Genomic DNA, 18,924 nt, shown 5'->3' with positions numbered 1-18,924 from the left:
CCATGATGCTCTCCCATCAGAGAACATTCCTTTTTCATCTCCTAAGTTTGTTCTTGTTATTATCTGCTTATCCATTTTCTCTTTCTCTTACAGATAAATTTGCGTTATGGAATGAAAAGCCCAAAATTAGAATCATCAAGAGAAACATGTACGGCGTGTGCAGGAACAATGATATTAGAAATGGCAGCATTATCAAGACTTACAGGGGAATCAATATTTGAGGTACGTTGAACAGTGTGCTCTTATTGTGTGTTGACTTGTATTTTTCTTGGAAATTTGTGATTTTTTTTCCCGTTCAGTACATCTACATGACTACTCTGCAATTCACATTTAAGTGCTTGGCAGAGGGTTCGTCGAACCACAATCATACTATCTCTCTACCATTCCACTCCCGAACAGCACGTGGGAAAAACTAACACCTAAACCTTTCTGTTCGAGCTCTGATTTCTCTTATTTTATTTTGATGATCATTCATACCTATGTAGGTTGGGCTCAACAAAATATTTTCGCATTTAGAAGAGAAAGTTGGTGACTGAAATTTTGTAAGTAGATCTCGCCGCGACGGAAAAGTCTTTGCTTTAATGACTTCCATCCCAATTCGTGTATCATATCTGCCACACTCTCTCCCCTACTACGTGATAATACAAAACGAGCTGCCCTTTTTTGCATCCTTTCGATGTCCTCCGTCAATCCCACCTGGTAAGGATCCCACACCGCGCAGCAATATTCTAACAGAGGACGAACAAGTGTAGTGTAAGCTGTCTCTTTAGTGGACTTGTTGCATCTTCTAAGTGTTTAGAATTTAGTTGGTTGGATGGGGGTTGCAAAAGCCTACTCAGTATTCATCATTTAGCTTATTTTATGTATTGCATATGCATTTCATTTCTTGCAGAAGATAAGAATAGCAAGTTTGTCCTATGAGATTAGAAGCATAATTCCATACTACCGTTTTGGCAACTGTTTAAAGCACACTTCATCAGGCAGGCTACAAGTAGTGATGATACAAAAACAACAGAATTTAGTTGGTTGGATGGGGGTTGCAAAAGCCTACTCAGGTTCTTTGAAACTATCTTACCTAACATTCAAACAATGGCAAGTACAGGATGGGATAAAAACAATATGAGAAGGATAGATTGCTACTCATCACATTTAGGAGGCACTAAATTGCAGACAGGCACAATGAAAATAATGTTAAAAATATTCAACTTTTGGACCTAGATCTTCATCAGAAGTAGATCTCTCTCTCTCTCTCTCTCTCTCTCTCTCTCTCTCTCTCTTTCTCTCTCTTTTGCACGTACACATGCTCGTGCATGTTCTTGCAACTACTGTTAGGGCACTAAGGCTAGACTGCGACTGCATCTGAGTTGAGCAACAGTCTAGCTAGGGAGGGTAATGGGGGAAATGAAAAGGTGTAGAGTAGGGTGAAATGCTAGTGCTACCTGTGGGAGTGGTCAGGGACATGGTGGGGACAGGATAGGGCTGCCAGGTGCTGTATGGTAGGATATGATGTGGAAGGGATTGGGTGAGGGGGAGGGGGATGAAGTGGAGAAGAAGAAAGCACTTAGGTGGTGCATTGGCAGGATAGAAGGCACGTATGAGGTGGAACCCAAAATTTTCGGGACTGTTGCTGCCATCTGGAAAGTAGGAATAGTAGAGCTTTGCACCACTAGGTGGCAAGAGCTACATATTTGATGATTCAGTGTGCGGAGGGGCATTCAGCTGGGAGGACATGTTGCATGCCCACAGTGATTTCCGTAATACTCTGTGTTTGGTGTGTGGCAATTTTACGATGGATCTGCAAACAGAACAGCGCGTGTGTATCAAATTCTATGCGAATCTCGGGAAAAGTGCTACAGAGACTCTTGCAGTGATTCAACAAGTGTTTGGGGGACAGAATCGGAGCCGTACGCATGTGTTTGAGTGGCATACTCGGTTCAGGGATGGCCGTACAGATGTTGAAGATGATGCTCACACTGGAATGCCCATTAGCTGCACAATGCCAGCCATTGTTGCCAAACTTCAACAATTTGTTTGTGTGGATCGACATTCAACCATTAAAGACCTTGCGGATGAAGTGGGTATTGGCTATGGGACACGTCAACTATTGTTGACTGGTGAATTGGGCATGAATTGTGTTGCCGCATAATTTGTGCCAAGGATCTTGACTGCCGATCAGAAGGCACAACGTGTTGAAGTGTACACGGACCTTCGTCAGATCGCATCTAATGATCCAACCTTCTGTCACGGGTTATCACCGGCGATGAGAGCTGGCTTTACGTTTATGACCCAGAGACAAAGCAACAATTGTCCCAGTGGAAGAGCCCGGGTTCTCCAAGAGCCAAAAAAGTGAGACAGATGAAGAGCAAAGTGAAGAGCATGATCGTCATTTTCTTTGATACCAAGGGAATTATGCACAAAGAATTCATCCCACCCAACCAAACAGTGAATTCCCCATACTACTGTGGCATTTTGCAACAGTTCCATGAAAACGTGCGGTGACGATGGGCTGAACTTTGGCATCAAGGGAACTGTCTGCTGCATCACGACAATGCGCCCTGTCACACGTCCTTGATCACCAGGACCTTTTGGCATAAAACAACATGGCGGTTGTACCCCACCCACCGTACTTGACAGATTTGCCGCCTTGCGACTTCATGCTATTCCCAAAACTGGAACTCAAGTTGAAAGGCCATCGGTTCGACACTCTAGAGAGGGTTCAAGAAGCATCGCTGGTGGTGATAAACACCCTCAAAGAACAGGACTTCCAGAAAACATTTGACCAGTGGCAGAAGTGCTGGGATGGGTGTGTACGTGCGGATGAGAATTACTTCGAGGTTGATGGTGACCCTTAGTCCAAAGGTAAGGTTTTCAACAGATGGCAGCACCAGTCCCGAAAGTTTTGGATAGCATCTCGTATAATACTGGAGTGGGAGTGGGGAAGGATAGGGAGGGCATAGGCAGGTGGAGAGATGGTCGACGGGCTAGCAAAGGGTTTGGCGGGGGGGGGGGGGGGGGGGGGGGCCTACTGAAACAAAGGACATGTTGCAACATATCTGTTGCTCCTGTAACCCCATAGTCTTTACACTTAGGAGTCCAAGAAAGCAGTGTCAGTTGGATGCTGTTACACTGTATTTAGGACCTGTCTATCCGAGACAGTGACAGTTAACTCTGTTTCATTCACGCGGTCTCTAGTGAACTTCACATGGATGAGACAACTTTCGTTACTGCCCAGCATAACCGAGCCCCACTAAGCACTTTCTTCAAATATCATCAGCATACAAATAGGTCCAGAACAGCCACAAGAATCAGTAATCCTGATATTTCATATATACATTCTAATTGTTTTTATTTAATGGTTGATGTGTTACACTTGTCACCTTTTCTGGGAATTTATTAGCTATAGCACTATTACATATATTTCTCTGAACTTACTTGTATTTAGTGACAAGTCTAACATGGAATATTAAAATCAACACTGTGGCAGATTTTATGTGAAGAAAGTGAGAGCTGATTGCAGTCTGTCATCAGGCCTGTTTCCTGACATACCTGCTGAAGAAGCAGGAAAGGGATACAGACAAAAGAATATATATCAAAAGTTGGAAGAGTGAAATATTGTTGTTGACTTATGTGTTGTTGTTGAATGCATGGCAGAACCAAGGGAAATAGTGAATGTAATAAACATGGTGCTTAATAAAAGCATTCACCTGAGTGATTGTTAAAGGAAAAACATCCTCTTACATTTTTTAATAAAAAAAGACACAATATAAGTCTGCAGGTTAAAGTTCATAGCATTAGAAAATTAATTTAGTATGAAATATGAGACAAATTAGCAAAACAAGAAAAGTTAATGTTTTGGTGGTGATGGTCATTAGTAGTAATAGCAGCAGCAGTGATTTATTCATCAAAGGATCAGTTAACAATGATGCATCTGTCAGCTTGATACAGGGAAAATTGCAAGTCATATGGGTACACAAACGTGCATAACGAGGATAGTTTTTCAGTAAGAACATTTTTTGTGTGGCCATAAATTATGCAATTGGTACACAATTACACGATGAAGTGAAATATAAACAGAAGTGTTCACTATGTTGTTCATAATAGCTTACCTGCATTCCTGTTTTCTTATTCATTGTTAAATTTTCTCCTGCATTACCTCTATTTGATTTTGTATTTATAACCCTGTATTCACCTGAACAGAAGTCCTGTTCCTCCTTCCACTGAACTTCACTAATTCCCATTATGTCTAACTTCAACCTGTTAAGTTCCTTTTCTAAATTTTCTAACGTTCTGGTCCAGTTAAAGGGTCCAACATTCCACACTTCAATCCATAAAGTATCAGTTTTGACAAATGCAGCAGGTGAAAGGAAATACAAATGTGTAAAAAATGATCTTGACAGAAAAGTGCAAAATGGCTAAGCAGGAATGAATGGAGGACAAATGTAAGGATTTAGAAGCATATATCATGAGGGGAAAGATAGGTACAGCCTAAGGGAAAACGGAAGAGTGAAAAGAGAAGCAGATGTATGAATATCAAGAGCTCAGATATAAAACCAGTCCTAAGCAAAGAATAGAAAGCTGAAAGCTGAAAGGTGGAAGGAGTACATATAGCATCTACACAAGGGAGATGGACTTGACGGCAGTATTTTCAAAATGGAAGAGAACATAGAAGAAGATGAGATGGGAGGTAGGATACTCTGAGAAGAATTTGACAGAACACTAAAAGACCTAAGTCAGAGTAAGGCCCTGGGAATAGACAGCATTTAGTCACATCTATTGATAGCCTTGGGACAGCCAGCCATGACAAAACTGTTCCATATGTTGTTCAAGATATATGAGACAAGCAAAATAATCTCAGACTTTAATAAGAAGAATATGATAATCTCAGTGTTAAAAAAAGCAGGTGCTGACAGGTGTGAATATTACTGAACTATCAGGTTATACATCTTGGTTGCAAAATACTAACACGAATTCTTTACAGAAAAATGGAGAAACTGGTAGATGCCAACCTCAGGGAAGATCAGTTTGGATTCTGGAGAAATTGAGAAATATGTGAGGCAATACTGACCCTACGACTTCTCTTAAAAGATAGGTTAAGGAAAGGCAAAGCTACATTTATAGAATTTGTAGAGTTAGAAAAATCTTTTGAAGTGTTGACTAGAATACTGTGTTTGAAATTCTGAAGGTATCAGGGGTAAAATAGAGGGAGTGAAAGGCTATTTACAAACAGAAACCAGGCAGCAATTATAAAGAGTTGAGGAGCATGAAAAGGAAGCAGTGGGTGAGAAGGGAGTGAGACAGGGATAATGGAATGTAGTCAGGCTAAATCAATTGATGCTGCCACTTAAAGTGGTAGATAGATGCATTTTGCTATTTGGACAATAAAATAACTGATGATGATCGAAGTAGAGTGGATATAAAATTTAGCCTGGCAATGCCAAGAAAAGTGTTTCTGAAGAAGAGAAATTTATTTACACCAAATATAGATTTGAGTATTAGGAAATCTTTTCTGAAAGTATTTGTATGGAGTGCAGCCATGTACGGAAGTGAAACATGGACGATAAACAGTGTAGACAAGAAGAGAATAGAAGCTTTCAAAATATGGTGCTACAGAAGGATACTGAAGATTAGATGGGTAGATCACATAACTAATGAGGTGGTACTGAACAAAACTGGAGAGGCAAAACTTGACTAAAAGAAGGGATCCGTCGATAGGACTGATTCTGAGACATCAGGGGACCACCAATTTAGTTTTGGAGGTAAGTGTGGGATGTACAAATTGTAAAGTTAGCGTGAATTGCATGTGCAATTCGTGCCTTAAATTATGAATGGATTATGCACCCTCAAGCAGGGCAGAGAATAATGCAACATGAAACAAATACAAGAACTTGCATACATTTAGTATGTGAATGACAATACAATATGAATGTGTATTGCTATATACTGTACTTCAGCATGTAATATCATTAGGTACTGGAATAGTGTATGCAAGGCCTCTTTGAACCATTAGATGAATCTTGAAACATTTTGAATGGCTGTTAATGGACTGAGAGTCCACTGTTTTCATCCCACACTCACGCATAGAATACTGTCAGTGATTCCTCGATTGTATAGCAGGCACTTTATTCTTACACGATACGTGATATTTTGGTATGGTTGATTTCTCCATGAGGAGGGCGGTGAGATGCTCAGCTACGGATTATAAGTGGCAATAAGAGCAGTTCCAGTTGTAAAATGTATTTATCTGGAGAACTTGACTATTTTCAACTTCATGCAAGACAATTTCCATATGTCAATTAGTATATATTCAATTAAATTGCTCACATTTTGTGAAATAAATTAAAAAAATCTTACAACAGGAGATGCTGCTGTTACCTCCAACTTAGCTTACTCCATTGCTCTACTAACAGTTCTTTGCCTAAAGTGAACACAACTGATTAACTTCTGCTGATCATTGAGATTCTTCGAAAGTCTAGTAGTTTTTCCACTCTTCTGCCAAGTAGCCAAAGAAATTTCTTAAATTCTGCCTGTCATTTAAACATACATTAGAAAAAAGAGGTGAAATGTTTTCTAGTCATTGTATGATTGTGTTTCTTCTTATCATATCAGTTGTGCTATATGGGATATGATAATACAATTTTCACAATGGTATGTACATGAAGTAAAAGGTGCTTGTATGTTTTCAGAATAAAACAGAAGACTTTCCAGTGATATAAAGTATAGTAACTGTTTGCATGCTTAATAGTGCTAGTTCATCTAATAATGGCCAGTGTAGTGGATGTGATGTGACAAGCTATAAGACCCAGCAATAGCAGTGGCTATAGAGGCAATGTTTTCCAGAATTACGAAGGTCATTCCAGCAGCACAGAGCAGCCAGCAAAGCAAAAGATGAGTACCAATTGTTGCTGTGAAGGATTAAGGCAGTCACCCTGAGGTGATGCTTCAATATTCCTCTGAGATGTCCATCTATGTGTAGGAGAGACATTCTGCAGCTGTGCCTCTGAAACCATTTGAATCCATCTGCACTGGAGAACTGGGAAGCTGGAACAAAGTTGGTGTTATAACTTAGGATTGTCTCAGTGAAAACGGATGTTTCCTGAAGTTCACTGAGCAGATTGAATATCCCATCATTTTTTTGGGTGCATCCAGGATATTAACTCTAGTACTGATATTTTATCTGACAACATCCCAGCTATTCTCAAGGTGAGTCTCTTGCCAAAGTTTTAAGGAACTTTACAGTGTGGAGTAGACGCACATGTGTTACTAGAGAATATCAGTTGGGGGAGAGAAGTGATAAATGCAAGAGATCTGCCAAAGATTTAGACTTGTTGTAGTGAATACCCTCTTCCAGCACCACAAGAGAAGGAGATATACTAGAAAAAGACCAGAAGTAACTGGAAGATATCAGGTGAAATATATCGTGATTGGACAATGATTTTGAAATCAAATTATGGACTGCAAAGCGCACCTAGGTATGAAAACAGACTTGTGAGGGAATGGTCCAATAAGACGTGTCAGAATCTACCCTGAATTTTTTTTACACAGGAAGAAGACACTGAAAGAAATTCACTGTCAAGATCTTAGCTGCTAAGAGGCATTGCAAGTATTTTTTTAAAAAAAAGCTGAAAATTGCCAAATTCTTAGCATGCCAGGTGGTGGTAGAAACGTACATCCCTGCTGGCACTATAGTAACTGTGCATCTGTAACTAGGCACTCACACAGCCGAGGCTAGCAGTACATTTGAAACAGGAAACACAACACAACCCGATTGTAATTTGTAAAGAGCGTTTCAGGTTACCTTTCATTGATAATTTCTCTGACACCACAGTGCACAGTCAGTATTCTCTCGAATTAGCCACTCAAGTAACATCTATCACAAATTATCAGTCACTTTTTATAGTATTGGTAAGTATTGACAATACAGATAAAGCTGAATTAATATTTATTGTGCTTTCATAAGGCATACCTGCTAATAGTATCTTTTTTTTTCCCTTCCAGTTTCACAGTAATGTGGAATTCAGTTAACGTTCTCAGTTTAGCAGTGATGAAATATGAACAATGTAGTTTCCAAGGAAATCGCCTACTTCTGCTGAGGATGTACATATGAGTCATTTCTTAGTTGATTTCCTTGACATTCATTCAAATGATATCGACATTTTGTTTGAATTTGTGGATACCTTAGAAGTAATAGGAAATAACTATATGATTCCATGAATAGTGGTTCAGATGACTGTAGTTGTGCCAGTATCAATCCTGAAGGAGAATACCTTCCAAGCCTTAAAAAAAAAACCTCGCATTGCAACAGCTTTCAGCGACAAAGAAAAGGCAGTGAAATATTGGTTAAACACAGGAGGGGGAAAATGCTTGAAGTTATGCAGTGTGCAAAGGTGTTTTCATTTCGTGAAATCAGAGTGTGAACTGTACGAATGAAAGAATGAGTTACATAAAGTAAGAAATATGCACCAAATGGAAACCTGAAAGCATCTGAATGAAAAACTATTAGAAAGATTTAAAACTGCTCGTGAGAGGCTATGCACTATTATCGATGAGGATCTTCTCAGACTGGGCCCTCCGAATTGCATCTGACATGAACATTGCTAATTTCCAGGCTTTATCACCTGACTATGCAGGTTCAAGAAATTGTACAGAATAGGGAGTTGCAAAATTACCAATTTCATGTCACTTAAACATGTAAAGCAGCTGCCAGTGATAGACAATGCTATAGAGAAATTCATAGCTGACATAAAGACGAAACGTGCTGTTATCCCCGCAACTGCTGTTTATAATGCTGATCTGTCAGGTTTTGTGAAAGAACTGCATGCACACAGCACTTTATCGTTTCGGAGTGAAGAAAAGTTTGAATCGGTTGCCCAATCAATGAATGCAATGACACATTCATATACTATAATGCCAGTGATAAATATGAGTGATTTACTGTTTCCACAGCTGTGCATCTGTCTTTAAGAACCGCAAGGCAAATTAGGACTTAAATAAAAAAATGGACTGTTTAGTTCCAAAAATCTTGTAATCAGTGTATCAAAATCTGGAAAAATGGGAAAGAATAATTTTCAACATTTCATTCCAAACGTATTCCAACTAGCTGCAGAAAATAATTCATTGCTTTTGTTGGATTCATGGTCTGGACATAATGACGCCTCTGTTTTTGTGGAGGATGATGAAAAATCTGTAGGTGTAATGTGGATTCCGCCTGGAACTGCTAGTGCAATTCAACCTCTCGATAAAGAATTTTTTCAACAGTGGAAAGCATTTTTTAGGAAATTATCAGACAACATAATTTCCAATACATCTCTCTCATTTCAGGTTTATCAGCAGAGCAGTATTCTTAAGCTCCAGTCATTTGTGCATCAGCAGTTTTCTTCACCACACTTTACGAATTTGATCAAGTATGCCTGGTATGCAGTGCGATATGCAGAACAATGGCTGGGACCATTTTTGACTCCATCCCAGTTCTGTCTAAATCTGACTACATCAATTTTCCCTTTGTCTGATGTGCCTGGTGCAAGAAAAATGTTTGTTTTTGTTATTCAATAGAAACTTCGCATTTTTGTGATGACTACAGGGAATAGACAAAGAACTGTTTCACTGATACTCAAATGTACAACATCAAACATAATTATAAGGAATGGCCTACAGGAATTGTTATAAAATATAGTACTTCCAGACACATTTCATTTCAACAAATACAGGTCCTCATTGATGAAAGTCATGTGTGACATCAAACACTGCCATGATTTTATTTTCTCTGCTAGCCACTTTTATCAGAATTACGTGTGCAAGAATTGAACTGTCGATATGAAGTTCGTAAAAAAAAAAAAAGTTTGTATAGTTTCAGCCAGGTTTTCACCGAAGCAAACAAGCACGAGCAAAAGAGAATTCTGTTTGTTGTACCTGGTAGGCCTCTTGCAGGACTTTCAACTGGACGCCACTGCAGCTACTTAAGTGTCCCTAACCTACGTGTTTACCTAATCGGAAAATGGAAACCTGCAGTTTAATGTGGAAACCACATGCCTTTCGTGGCCAAACAAACATCTGTGAGAAGTGAATGCTCGGTTAAAAATCATAGTGAAAAAGTTCTGGTGCGAATGATATTTTATCCCGCGCTCTCTGGATGACGAAGCGCACACTTTGTCACTAGACCATCTTTGTTTTAGAGAGGGGAAGAAAAAGAGAAAAAAAAAGACCATTAGACCTTGCACGCATAGTGGAAACACTAGCTGTGTCACCTCTTTAGATGATGCTTGATGTCGGTAATTAGTGTTCTGTTTATAAATTTCCCCTCAATTGTAATGAGAAGCCAGGGAAAAATGGCAGCTGACATACAAGGCAAATTTTGGACCAGTGCTAAGGAGAGATGGAGGTGCAATTCCGTGTAAAGTGCATGATATCCATGCATGTCACACTTCCATACAAATTGCGACACTTAAATTCTTCCTTCCCTGCACCATTTTGCATACTCCATTAAGAACAGTGCTCTCACCATGCAAAATAATCCACACTGAATAGCAAAGTTTCGCATTGTGGCTCTAACAAGATAGAGTTGTATCCTGCATGCCAAATATTAGCTCAAAAAACTAAAAAGTAATAACACAGCATTCATAGGCAATGTTTGCTCTCTCGTGTTCTCTTCTGTTCCCCCTAGTATAAACGATTTTACCCATATACAAGCAGCTGGTAGTGAGTTTTTTGCAAATGCTCATTCACATGTGTTCACTTTCATTCACTCTGTTATAAACCATGCTTTAGATGCTTGAAATTGGTATGTGTCTGAACTCCAAATAATTCCACTACGTGGTGCTGTGTGAGTGATTCACCAAGTCACATGCTAGGTGGGCAGGGCTGTACCAACTGGTGTTATAAGTTGTTCTTCACATGGCAGAAATGTATAACTTCAACATTTCTTACAAAATACTTGCAGTGCCTCTTAGCAGCTGCAATTTTGGCAGTGCATTTCTTTTGTTGCCTTCTCCCTGTGTAAAAAATTTCAGGGTAGTTTTCGACTTGTCTTATTGAATCATTCCCTTGTCAATCCTTACATAGTTATGATAAACTTCAGGCTGAAAACCAAACCAATGAGAGTGTGTTTGACATATAGTGTTATAGAAAATGATGCAGACTGATAAGATAAGTAAAGAAGACATTCTCTGCAGAATCAGTGAGGAAAGTACAACCAAGAAGAAGGCACAACATGGTAGGACTTGGGTGAAGACATCAGATTAACTTCCCCAGTACTGGAATGGGCCAGATAGGGGAAAACAGTGAATGGAATACGAGGGCAGTTCAATAAGTAATGCAACACATTTTTTTTCTGAAACAGGGGTTGTTTTATTCAGCATTGAAATACACCAGGTTATTCCCCAATCTTTTAGTTACACAATACTATTTTTCAACGTAATCTCCATTCAATGCTACGGCCTTACGTCACCTTGAAATGAGGGCCTGTATGCCTGCACGGTACCATTCCACTGGTCGATGTCGGAGCCAACGTCGTATAGCATCAATAACTTCGGCATCATCCGCGTAGTGCCTCCCACGGATTGCGTCCTTCATTGGGCCAAACATATGGAAATCCGACGGTGCGAGATCGGGGCTGTAGGGTGCATGAGGAAGAACAGTCCACTGAAGTTTTGTGAGCTCCTCTCGGGTGCGAAGACTTGTGTGAGGTCTTGCGTTGTTATGAAGAAGGAGGAGTTCGTTCAGATTTTTGTGTCTACGAACACGCTGAAGTCGTTTCTTCAATTTCTGAAGAGTAGCACAATACACTTCAGAGTTGATCGTTTGACCGTGGGGAAGGACATCGAACAGAATAACCCCTTCAGCGTCCCAGAAGACTGTAACCATGACTTTACCGGCTGAGGGTATGGCTTTAAACTTTTTCTTGGTAGGGGAGTGGGTGTGGCGCCACTCCATTGATTGCCGTTTTGTTTCAGGTTCGAAGTGATGAACCCATGTTTCATCGCCTGTAACAATCTTTGACAAGAAATTGTCACCCTCAGCCACATGACGAGCAAGCAATTCCACACAGATGGTTCTCCTTTTCTCTCTATGGTGTTCGGTTAGACAACGAGGGGCCCAGTGGGAACAAACCTTTGAATATCCCAACTGGTGAACAATTGTGATAGCACTACCAACAGAGATGTCAAGTTGAGCACTGAGTTGTTTGATGGTGATCCGTCGATCATCTCGAACGAGTGTGTTCGCACGCTCCGCCATTGCAGGAGTCACAGCTGTGCACGGCCGGCCCGCACGCGGGAGATCAGACAGTCTTGCTTGACCTTGCGGCGATGATGACACACGCTTTGCCCAACGACTCACCGTGCTTTTGTCCACTGCCAGATCACCGTAGACATTCTGCAAGCGCCTATGAATATCTGAGATGCCCTGGTTTTCCGCCAAAAGAAACTCGATCACTGCCCGTTGTTTGCAACGCACATCCGTTACAGACGCCATTTTAACAGCTTCGTACAGCGCTGCCACCTGTCGGAAGTCAATGAAACTATACGAGACGAAGCGGGAATGTTTGAAAATATTCCACAACAAATTTCCCGTTTTTTCAACCAAAATTGGCCGAGAAAAAAAATGTGTTGCATTACTTATTGAACTGCCCTCGTATATGCAGCATAATTAAGGATGTGGGTGTACATGCTGCTATAAGATGTCAAGAATGTCTCAGACTCTTTCCATTGCTCAGTTTTTATAAAATTCAGCTGCATAGGCATTTATTAACATAGGAATATGGGGAAAACAATGTCGTATTTGTATGTCCATGCACAATATATTTTTCCTCTTTTATGGGCCTTGGACCTTCCCCCTCGCCCCCCACCCGCCCACCCGTCTACCATGCTCTCTCTCTCTCTCTCTCTCTCTCTCTCTCTCTCTCTCTCTCTCTCTCTCTCTCTCTCTCTCTATTTGTGTGTGTGTGTGTGTGTGTGTGTGTGTGTGTGTGTGTGTGTGTGTGTGTAAAAATGCAGTGTTATGTGATTACATCACAAGTTAAGTTCAGAAATTTTTGAAACTATCAGGAGATAGAATGGTTGGCAAGCTCTTAACTCCAGAAGACAAAAGTCCAAATACTTCTTAAAAACACTTTCCCTCTTGCCTTTCTCACAAAAAGGTTAGGGTCTCACTAACCTGCCCCTATTGTTTACCCTACTATAATCTATTCCTCTTTCCTCCTCGAGGAAGATGCGAACAAATTGAAAAATCTGGGATTATGTTTCTGTGCAATTGAGGCCTAAAATTATTGCATAAACCAAACTGCAGTTTTTGTGAATCAAACATAAAATTATAGTTGCCTTTTTCAATCCTTACTGTGAGTTTTCTCAATAAATGATGGAAAAGGATCACAGAAATTAGAATTTCCTGTTTCTTTATGGTCTTCACAGATTCCCTTTAGTTTCTTTATTATATCAAGTAAATATACATGTCCTGCTAACTGCAACACACATTAAATGAGGGTTGTTTGAAAAGAAATTTTTTATTGTTCATTTTGTCTCCCTTTACACTAGTGCACATGGTCCAATGATATTCCAATGCCTTGACCCCACCTCAACTTTGGCTGTCAGTTCTTTGTTTGAAGAGAATCTCCATCCACCGAGCAAAATTTTGAGCTTAGAGAAGAGATAGAAGTCTGATGGAGCCAAATCAGGCAAATAAGACAGACGTGGCAACAATTCATATCTTGATTCATGCATTTTTGCCATGGCAGTGACACTTTTCTGTATTCACACATGGACTTGATAAAAGATGACTTTCTTCCTTGCCGAATGTGGCATTTTTTCACATATCTTTTGCTTAGTTAATCCAGGTGGTGAGCGTAGTATTCTCCCATAATTATTTGACCAGTGGGGCATTCATTTATTAGCAGAATCCCTTTTGCATCCCAGAAAACTGATGACAACAGCTTTCTGTCTGATTTTATTGCCTTTGGTTTCTTTGGTGGTGGTAAATTAATGTTTTTCAACTACTTTGATTGTTGTTTTGTCACTGGGGTATAGTAGTGGACCCAAGTTTCACATATTGTCACAAACTACTGCAAAAAATATTGTTTGTTTGCTCTGAAAATGGGTCATACATTGTTCGGACATTTCCATTATGATGTGGCACTCATCTAATAGATTATTTTCTCATATCCAGTTCCACTGTTAACATGTTATGTGCTCATTCAGGTGGCACCCGTACTGCTTCATCAATTTTTTACAATTTCAGTTGGAGATCTGCATGACCATTTTATGGACTTTTGCAGTAAGTTCTCAGTTACTAGCACTGGCAACAACGTGTTCTTAAAATCAGCATGAATTTGCTTTGCTTTCATATCTTTATTTGCAAAGTACTGAATCACTGCTTGAAATTCCTCACTCACACAACCCTCCCCCCAGAGTGGACCTCTACTCACAAGGGAACCTCCCCATCGCACCGCCCTCAGATTTAGTTATAAGTTGGCACAGTGGATAGTCCTTGAAAAACTGAACACAGATCAATCAAGAAAACAGGAAGAAGTTGTATTGAACTATGGAAAAAATAAGCAAAATATACAAACTGAGTAGTCCATGCGCAAGATAGGCAACATCAAGGATAATATGAGCTCAGGAGTGCCGTGGTCCCGCAGTTAGCACGAGCAGCTGCGGAAGGAGAGGTCCTTGGTTCAAATCTTCCCTTGAGTGAAAAGTTTCAATTTTTTATTTTCATACGATTTTCAGTTCAGGCACTCACACATAATCAACTTCCCTCTCCAAAATTCTAGGACATGTTCAGATGTGCTTGGACATATGCAGGATTTGACGGTCTACACACGGAAAAATTTCAAAACGTTAAAAACATATGTTATGACAGAGCACAGGGAAAACTGTGCGTCTGTGAAACTGTTGCATTCATTTGTTGCAGTTTATGTGACAAACTCTTATGTTTTCATCACGTTTTTGGGCGTGATTATCACATCCATGATGATGATGATGATGATGTGGTCTTCAGTCCTGAGACTGGTTTGATGCAGCTCTCCATGCTACTCTATCCTGTGCAAGCTTCTTCATCTCCCTGTACCTACTGCAACCTACATCCTTAAGAATCTGCTTAGTGTATTCATCTCTTGGTCTCCCTCTACGATTTTTACCCTCCACGGTGCCCTCCAATGCTAAATTTGTGATCCCTCGATGCCTCAAAACATGTCCTACCAACCGATCCCTTCTTCTAGTCAAGTTGTGCCACAAACTCCTCTTCTCCCCAATTCTACTCAATACCTCCTCATTAGTTATATGATCTACCCATCTAATCTTCAGCATTCTTCTGTAGCACCACATTTCGAAAGCTTCTATTCTCTTCTTGTCCAAACTAGTTATCGTTCATGTTTCACTTCCATACATGGCTACGCTCCATACAAATACTTTCAGAAACGACTTCCTGACACTTAAATCAATTCTCAATGTTAACAAATTTCTCTTCTTCAGAAACGCTTTCCTTGCCATTGCCAGTCTACATTTTATATCCTCTCTACTTCAACCATCATCAGTTATTTTGCTTCCCAAATAGCTAAACTCCTTTACTACTTTAAGTGTCTATTTCCTAATCTAATTTCCTCAGCATCACCCGACTTAATTCGACTACATTCCATTATCCCCTTTTTCCTTTGTTGATGTTCATTTTATACCCTCCTTTCATGACACTGTCCATTCCGTTCACCTGCTCTTCCAAGTCCTTTGCTGTCTCTGACAGGATTACAAGGTCATCGGCGAACCCTTTGTATTTCTTCTCTGTGGATTTTAATACCTACTACGAATTTTTCTTTTGTTTCCTTCACTGCTTGCTCAACATACAGATTGAATAACATTGGGGATAGGCTACAACCCTGTCTCACTCCCTTCCTAACCACTGCTTCCCTTTCGTGCCCCTCGACTCTTATAACTGCCATCTGGTTTCTGTACAAATTGTAAATAGCCTTTTGTTCCCTGTATTTTACCCCTGCCACCTTCAGAATTTGAAAGAGAGTATTCCAGTCAACATTGTCAAAAGCTTTCTCTAAGTCTACAAATGCTAGAAATGTAGGTTTGCCTTTTCCTTAAGCTTTCTTCTAAGATAAGTCATAGGGTCAGTATTGCCTCACGTGTTCCAACATTTCTACGGAATCCAAACTGATCTTCCCCGAGGTCAGCTTCTACCAGTTTTTCCATTCGTCTGTAGAGAATACGCGTTAGTATTTTGCATCTGTGATGTATTAAACTGATTGTTAGGTAATTTTCACATCTGTCAGCACATGCTTTCTTTGGGATCAGAATTATTATGTTCTTCTTGAAGTCTGAGGGTATTTCGCCTGTCTCATAAATCTTGCTCACCAGATGGTAGAGTTTTGTCAGGACTGGCTCTCCCAAGGCCGTCAGTAGTTCTAATGGAATGTTATCTACTCCCGGGGCCTTGTTTCGACTCAGGTGTTTCAGTGCTCTGTCAAACTCTTCACGCAGTATTGTATCTCTCATTTCATCTTCCTCTACATCCTCTTCCATTTCCATAATATTGTCCTCAAGTACATTGCTCTTGTGTAGGCCCTCTATATACTCCCTCCACCTTTATGCTTTCCCTTCTTTGCTTAGAACTGGGTTTCCATCTGAGCTCTTGATATTCATACAAGTGGTTCTCTGTTCTCCAAAGGTCTCTTTAATTTTCCTGTAGGCAGTATCTATCTTACCCCTAGTGAGATAACCCTCTACATCCTTACATTTGTCCTCTAGCCATCCCTGCTTAGCCATTTTGCACTTCCTGTCGATCTTGTTTTTGAGACGTTTGTATTCCTTTTTGCATGCTTCATTTACTGCATTTTTATATTTTCTCCTTTCATCAATTAAATTCAGTATTTCTTCTGTTACGCAAGGATTTCTACTAGCCCTCGTTTTTTTTACCTACTAGGCCCTCTGCTGCCTTCACTACTTCATCTCTCAAAGCTAGCCATTCTTCTTCTACTGTATTTCTTTCCCCCATTCCTGTCAATTGTTCCCTTATGCTCCCCCTGAAACTCTGTAAACCTCTGGTTCTTTCAGTTTATCCAGGTTCCATCTCCTTAAATTCCCACCTTTTTACAGTTTCTTCAGTTTTAATCTATAGTTCATAACCAATAGATTGTGGTCAGAGTCCACATCTGCCCCTGGAAATGTCTTACAATTTAAAACCTGGTTCCTAAATCTCTGTCTTACCATTATGTAATCTATCTGAAACCTGTCAGTATCTCCAGGCTTCTTCCATGTATACAACCTTCTTTTATGATTCTTGAACCAAGTGTTAGCTATGATTAAGTTGTGCTCTGTGCAAAATTCTACCAGACGGCTTCCTCTTTCATTTCATAGCCCCAATCCATATTCACCTACTACGTTTGCTTCTCTCCCTTTTCCTACTACCGAATTCCAGTCACCCATGACTATTAAATTTTCATCTCCCTTCACTATGTGAATAATTTATTTTATTTCGTCATACATTTCTTCAATTTCTTCGTCATCTGCAGAGCTAGTTGGCATATAAACCTGTACTACTGTAGTAGGCGTGGGCTTCGTGTCTATCTTGGCCACAATAATGCGTTCACTATGCTGTTTGTAGTAGCTTACCCGCACTCCTATTTTTTTTATTCATTATTAAACCGACTCCTGCATTACCCCTATTTGATTTTGTATTAATAACCCTGTATTCACCTGACCAGAAGTCTTGTTCCTGCTGCCACTGAACTTCACTAATTCCCACTATATCTAACTTTAACTTATCCATTTCCCTTTTTAAATTTTCTAACCTATCTGCCCGATTAAGGGATCTGACATTCCACGCTCCGATCCGTAGAACACGTTTTCTTTCTCCTGATAACGACGTCCTCCTGAGTAGTCCCTAAATCAGACAAGGTAAAAGAATCTTTTTACCCATTTGCCAAGTGTACAAGTTAGGTGGGTCGACAACATATTCCTGTCATGTGACGCATATGCCGTCTCCAGTGTTGTATAGAATATATCAGACATGTTTTCCTGTGGAGCAATCGGTTGACCTGTGACCTTGCGATCAAATGTTTTCGGTTCAGATTGGAGAGACACGTCCTTTGTCTACTAATCGCACGGTTTTGCGGTGCGGTCGCAAAACACAGACACTAAACTTATTACAGTGAACAGAGACGTCTGTGAACGAACGTACAGATCATAACTTTGTGAAAATAAAAAATTAAACTTTTCAGTCGAGGGAAGACTTGAACCAAGGACCTCTCGTACCACAGCTGCTCATGCTAACCATGGGACCACGGCGTTCCTGAGTTCACATTGTCCTTGACGTTGCCTATCTTATGCATGGACTACTCAGTTTGTATATTTTTCTTATTTTTTTCATAGTTCCACATAGCTTCTTCCTGTTTTCTCGATTGATCTGTGTTCAGTTTTTCAAGGCCTATCCACTGTGCCAACTTATAACTAAATCTGAGGGGGGGGTGCGATGGGGAGGTTCCCTTGTCAGAGCACTGACACATCCTGTCTTTACTCATAAAGAATGGCATATTCATACATAGAAACCTCAATGTGCTAGTGCTGATATTTGGTGGTGATTCCTCGTCTTTTGCTTTTATGGAAATTGTCACAATAAATTAGCGACAATTCTTTGGTGTTACATACATGAGAATTGCAGCTCACCAGCTTCTTATTAATGGTTTTCAGTATGTATGTTTCAAGTTTTGCTTTGGCTTCTGGAATGGATTTACTGAAGAGACTTTGTACTAACATTGTGAAATATATGCCGCAGTTAAGAATGCAGAAAACGAGGAACTACTTCCCTTGTTTGCTATTTTCTGTGATCACTTGTCAGTAAGCTGTGTTCATCCTACTTTACTGCCTGAACATTCTACCTTTACATCATACACTGTGTTGAATTTATTTTGACCAATGAAGCTCATGAGAACTGCTTCTA

At 40.1% G+C, this 18,924-nt stretch overlaps 1 protein-coding gene across 1 annotated transcript in view; it reads left to right on the top strand.

Annotated features, from left to right (window-relative positions):
* The window catches only part of LOC126482394 (ER degradation-enhancing alpha-mannosidase-like protein 3), a 207,291-nt gene that overhangs the window by 79,392 nt on the left and 108,975 nt on the right, over positions 1–18,924 (top strand). Inside the window, exon 7 of the mRNA XM_050106508.1 lies at positions 94–222. Coding sequence (XP_049962465.1) covers positions 94–222 — 129 coding nt within the window. The remainder of the gene's footprint in view (positions 1–93; positions 223–18,924) is intronic.

Source organism: Schistocerca serialis, chromosome 5 (assembly GCF_023864345.2).
Source record: "Schistocerca serialis cubense isolate TAMUIC-IGC-003099 chromosome 5, iqSchSeri2.2, whole genome shotgun sequence".
Classification (NCBI taxonomy): Eukaryota; Metazoa; Arthropoda; class Insecta; order Orthoptera; family Acrididae; genus Schistocerca; species Schistocerca serialis.
This window is presented reverse-complemented; position numbering and strand designations above follow the sequence as displayed.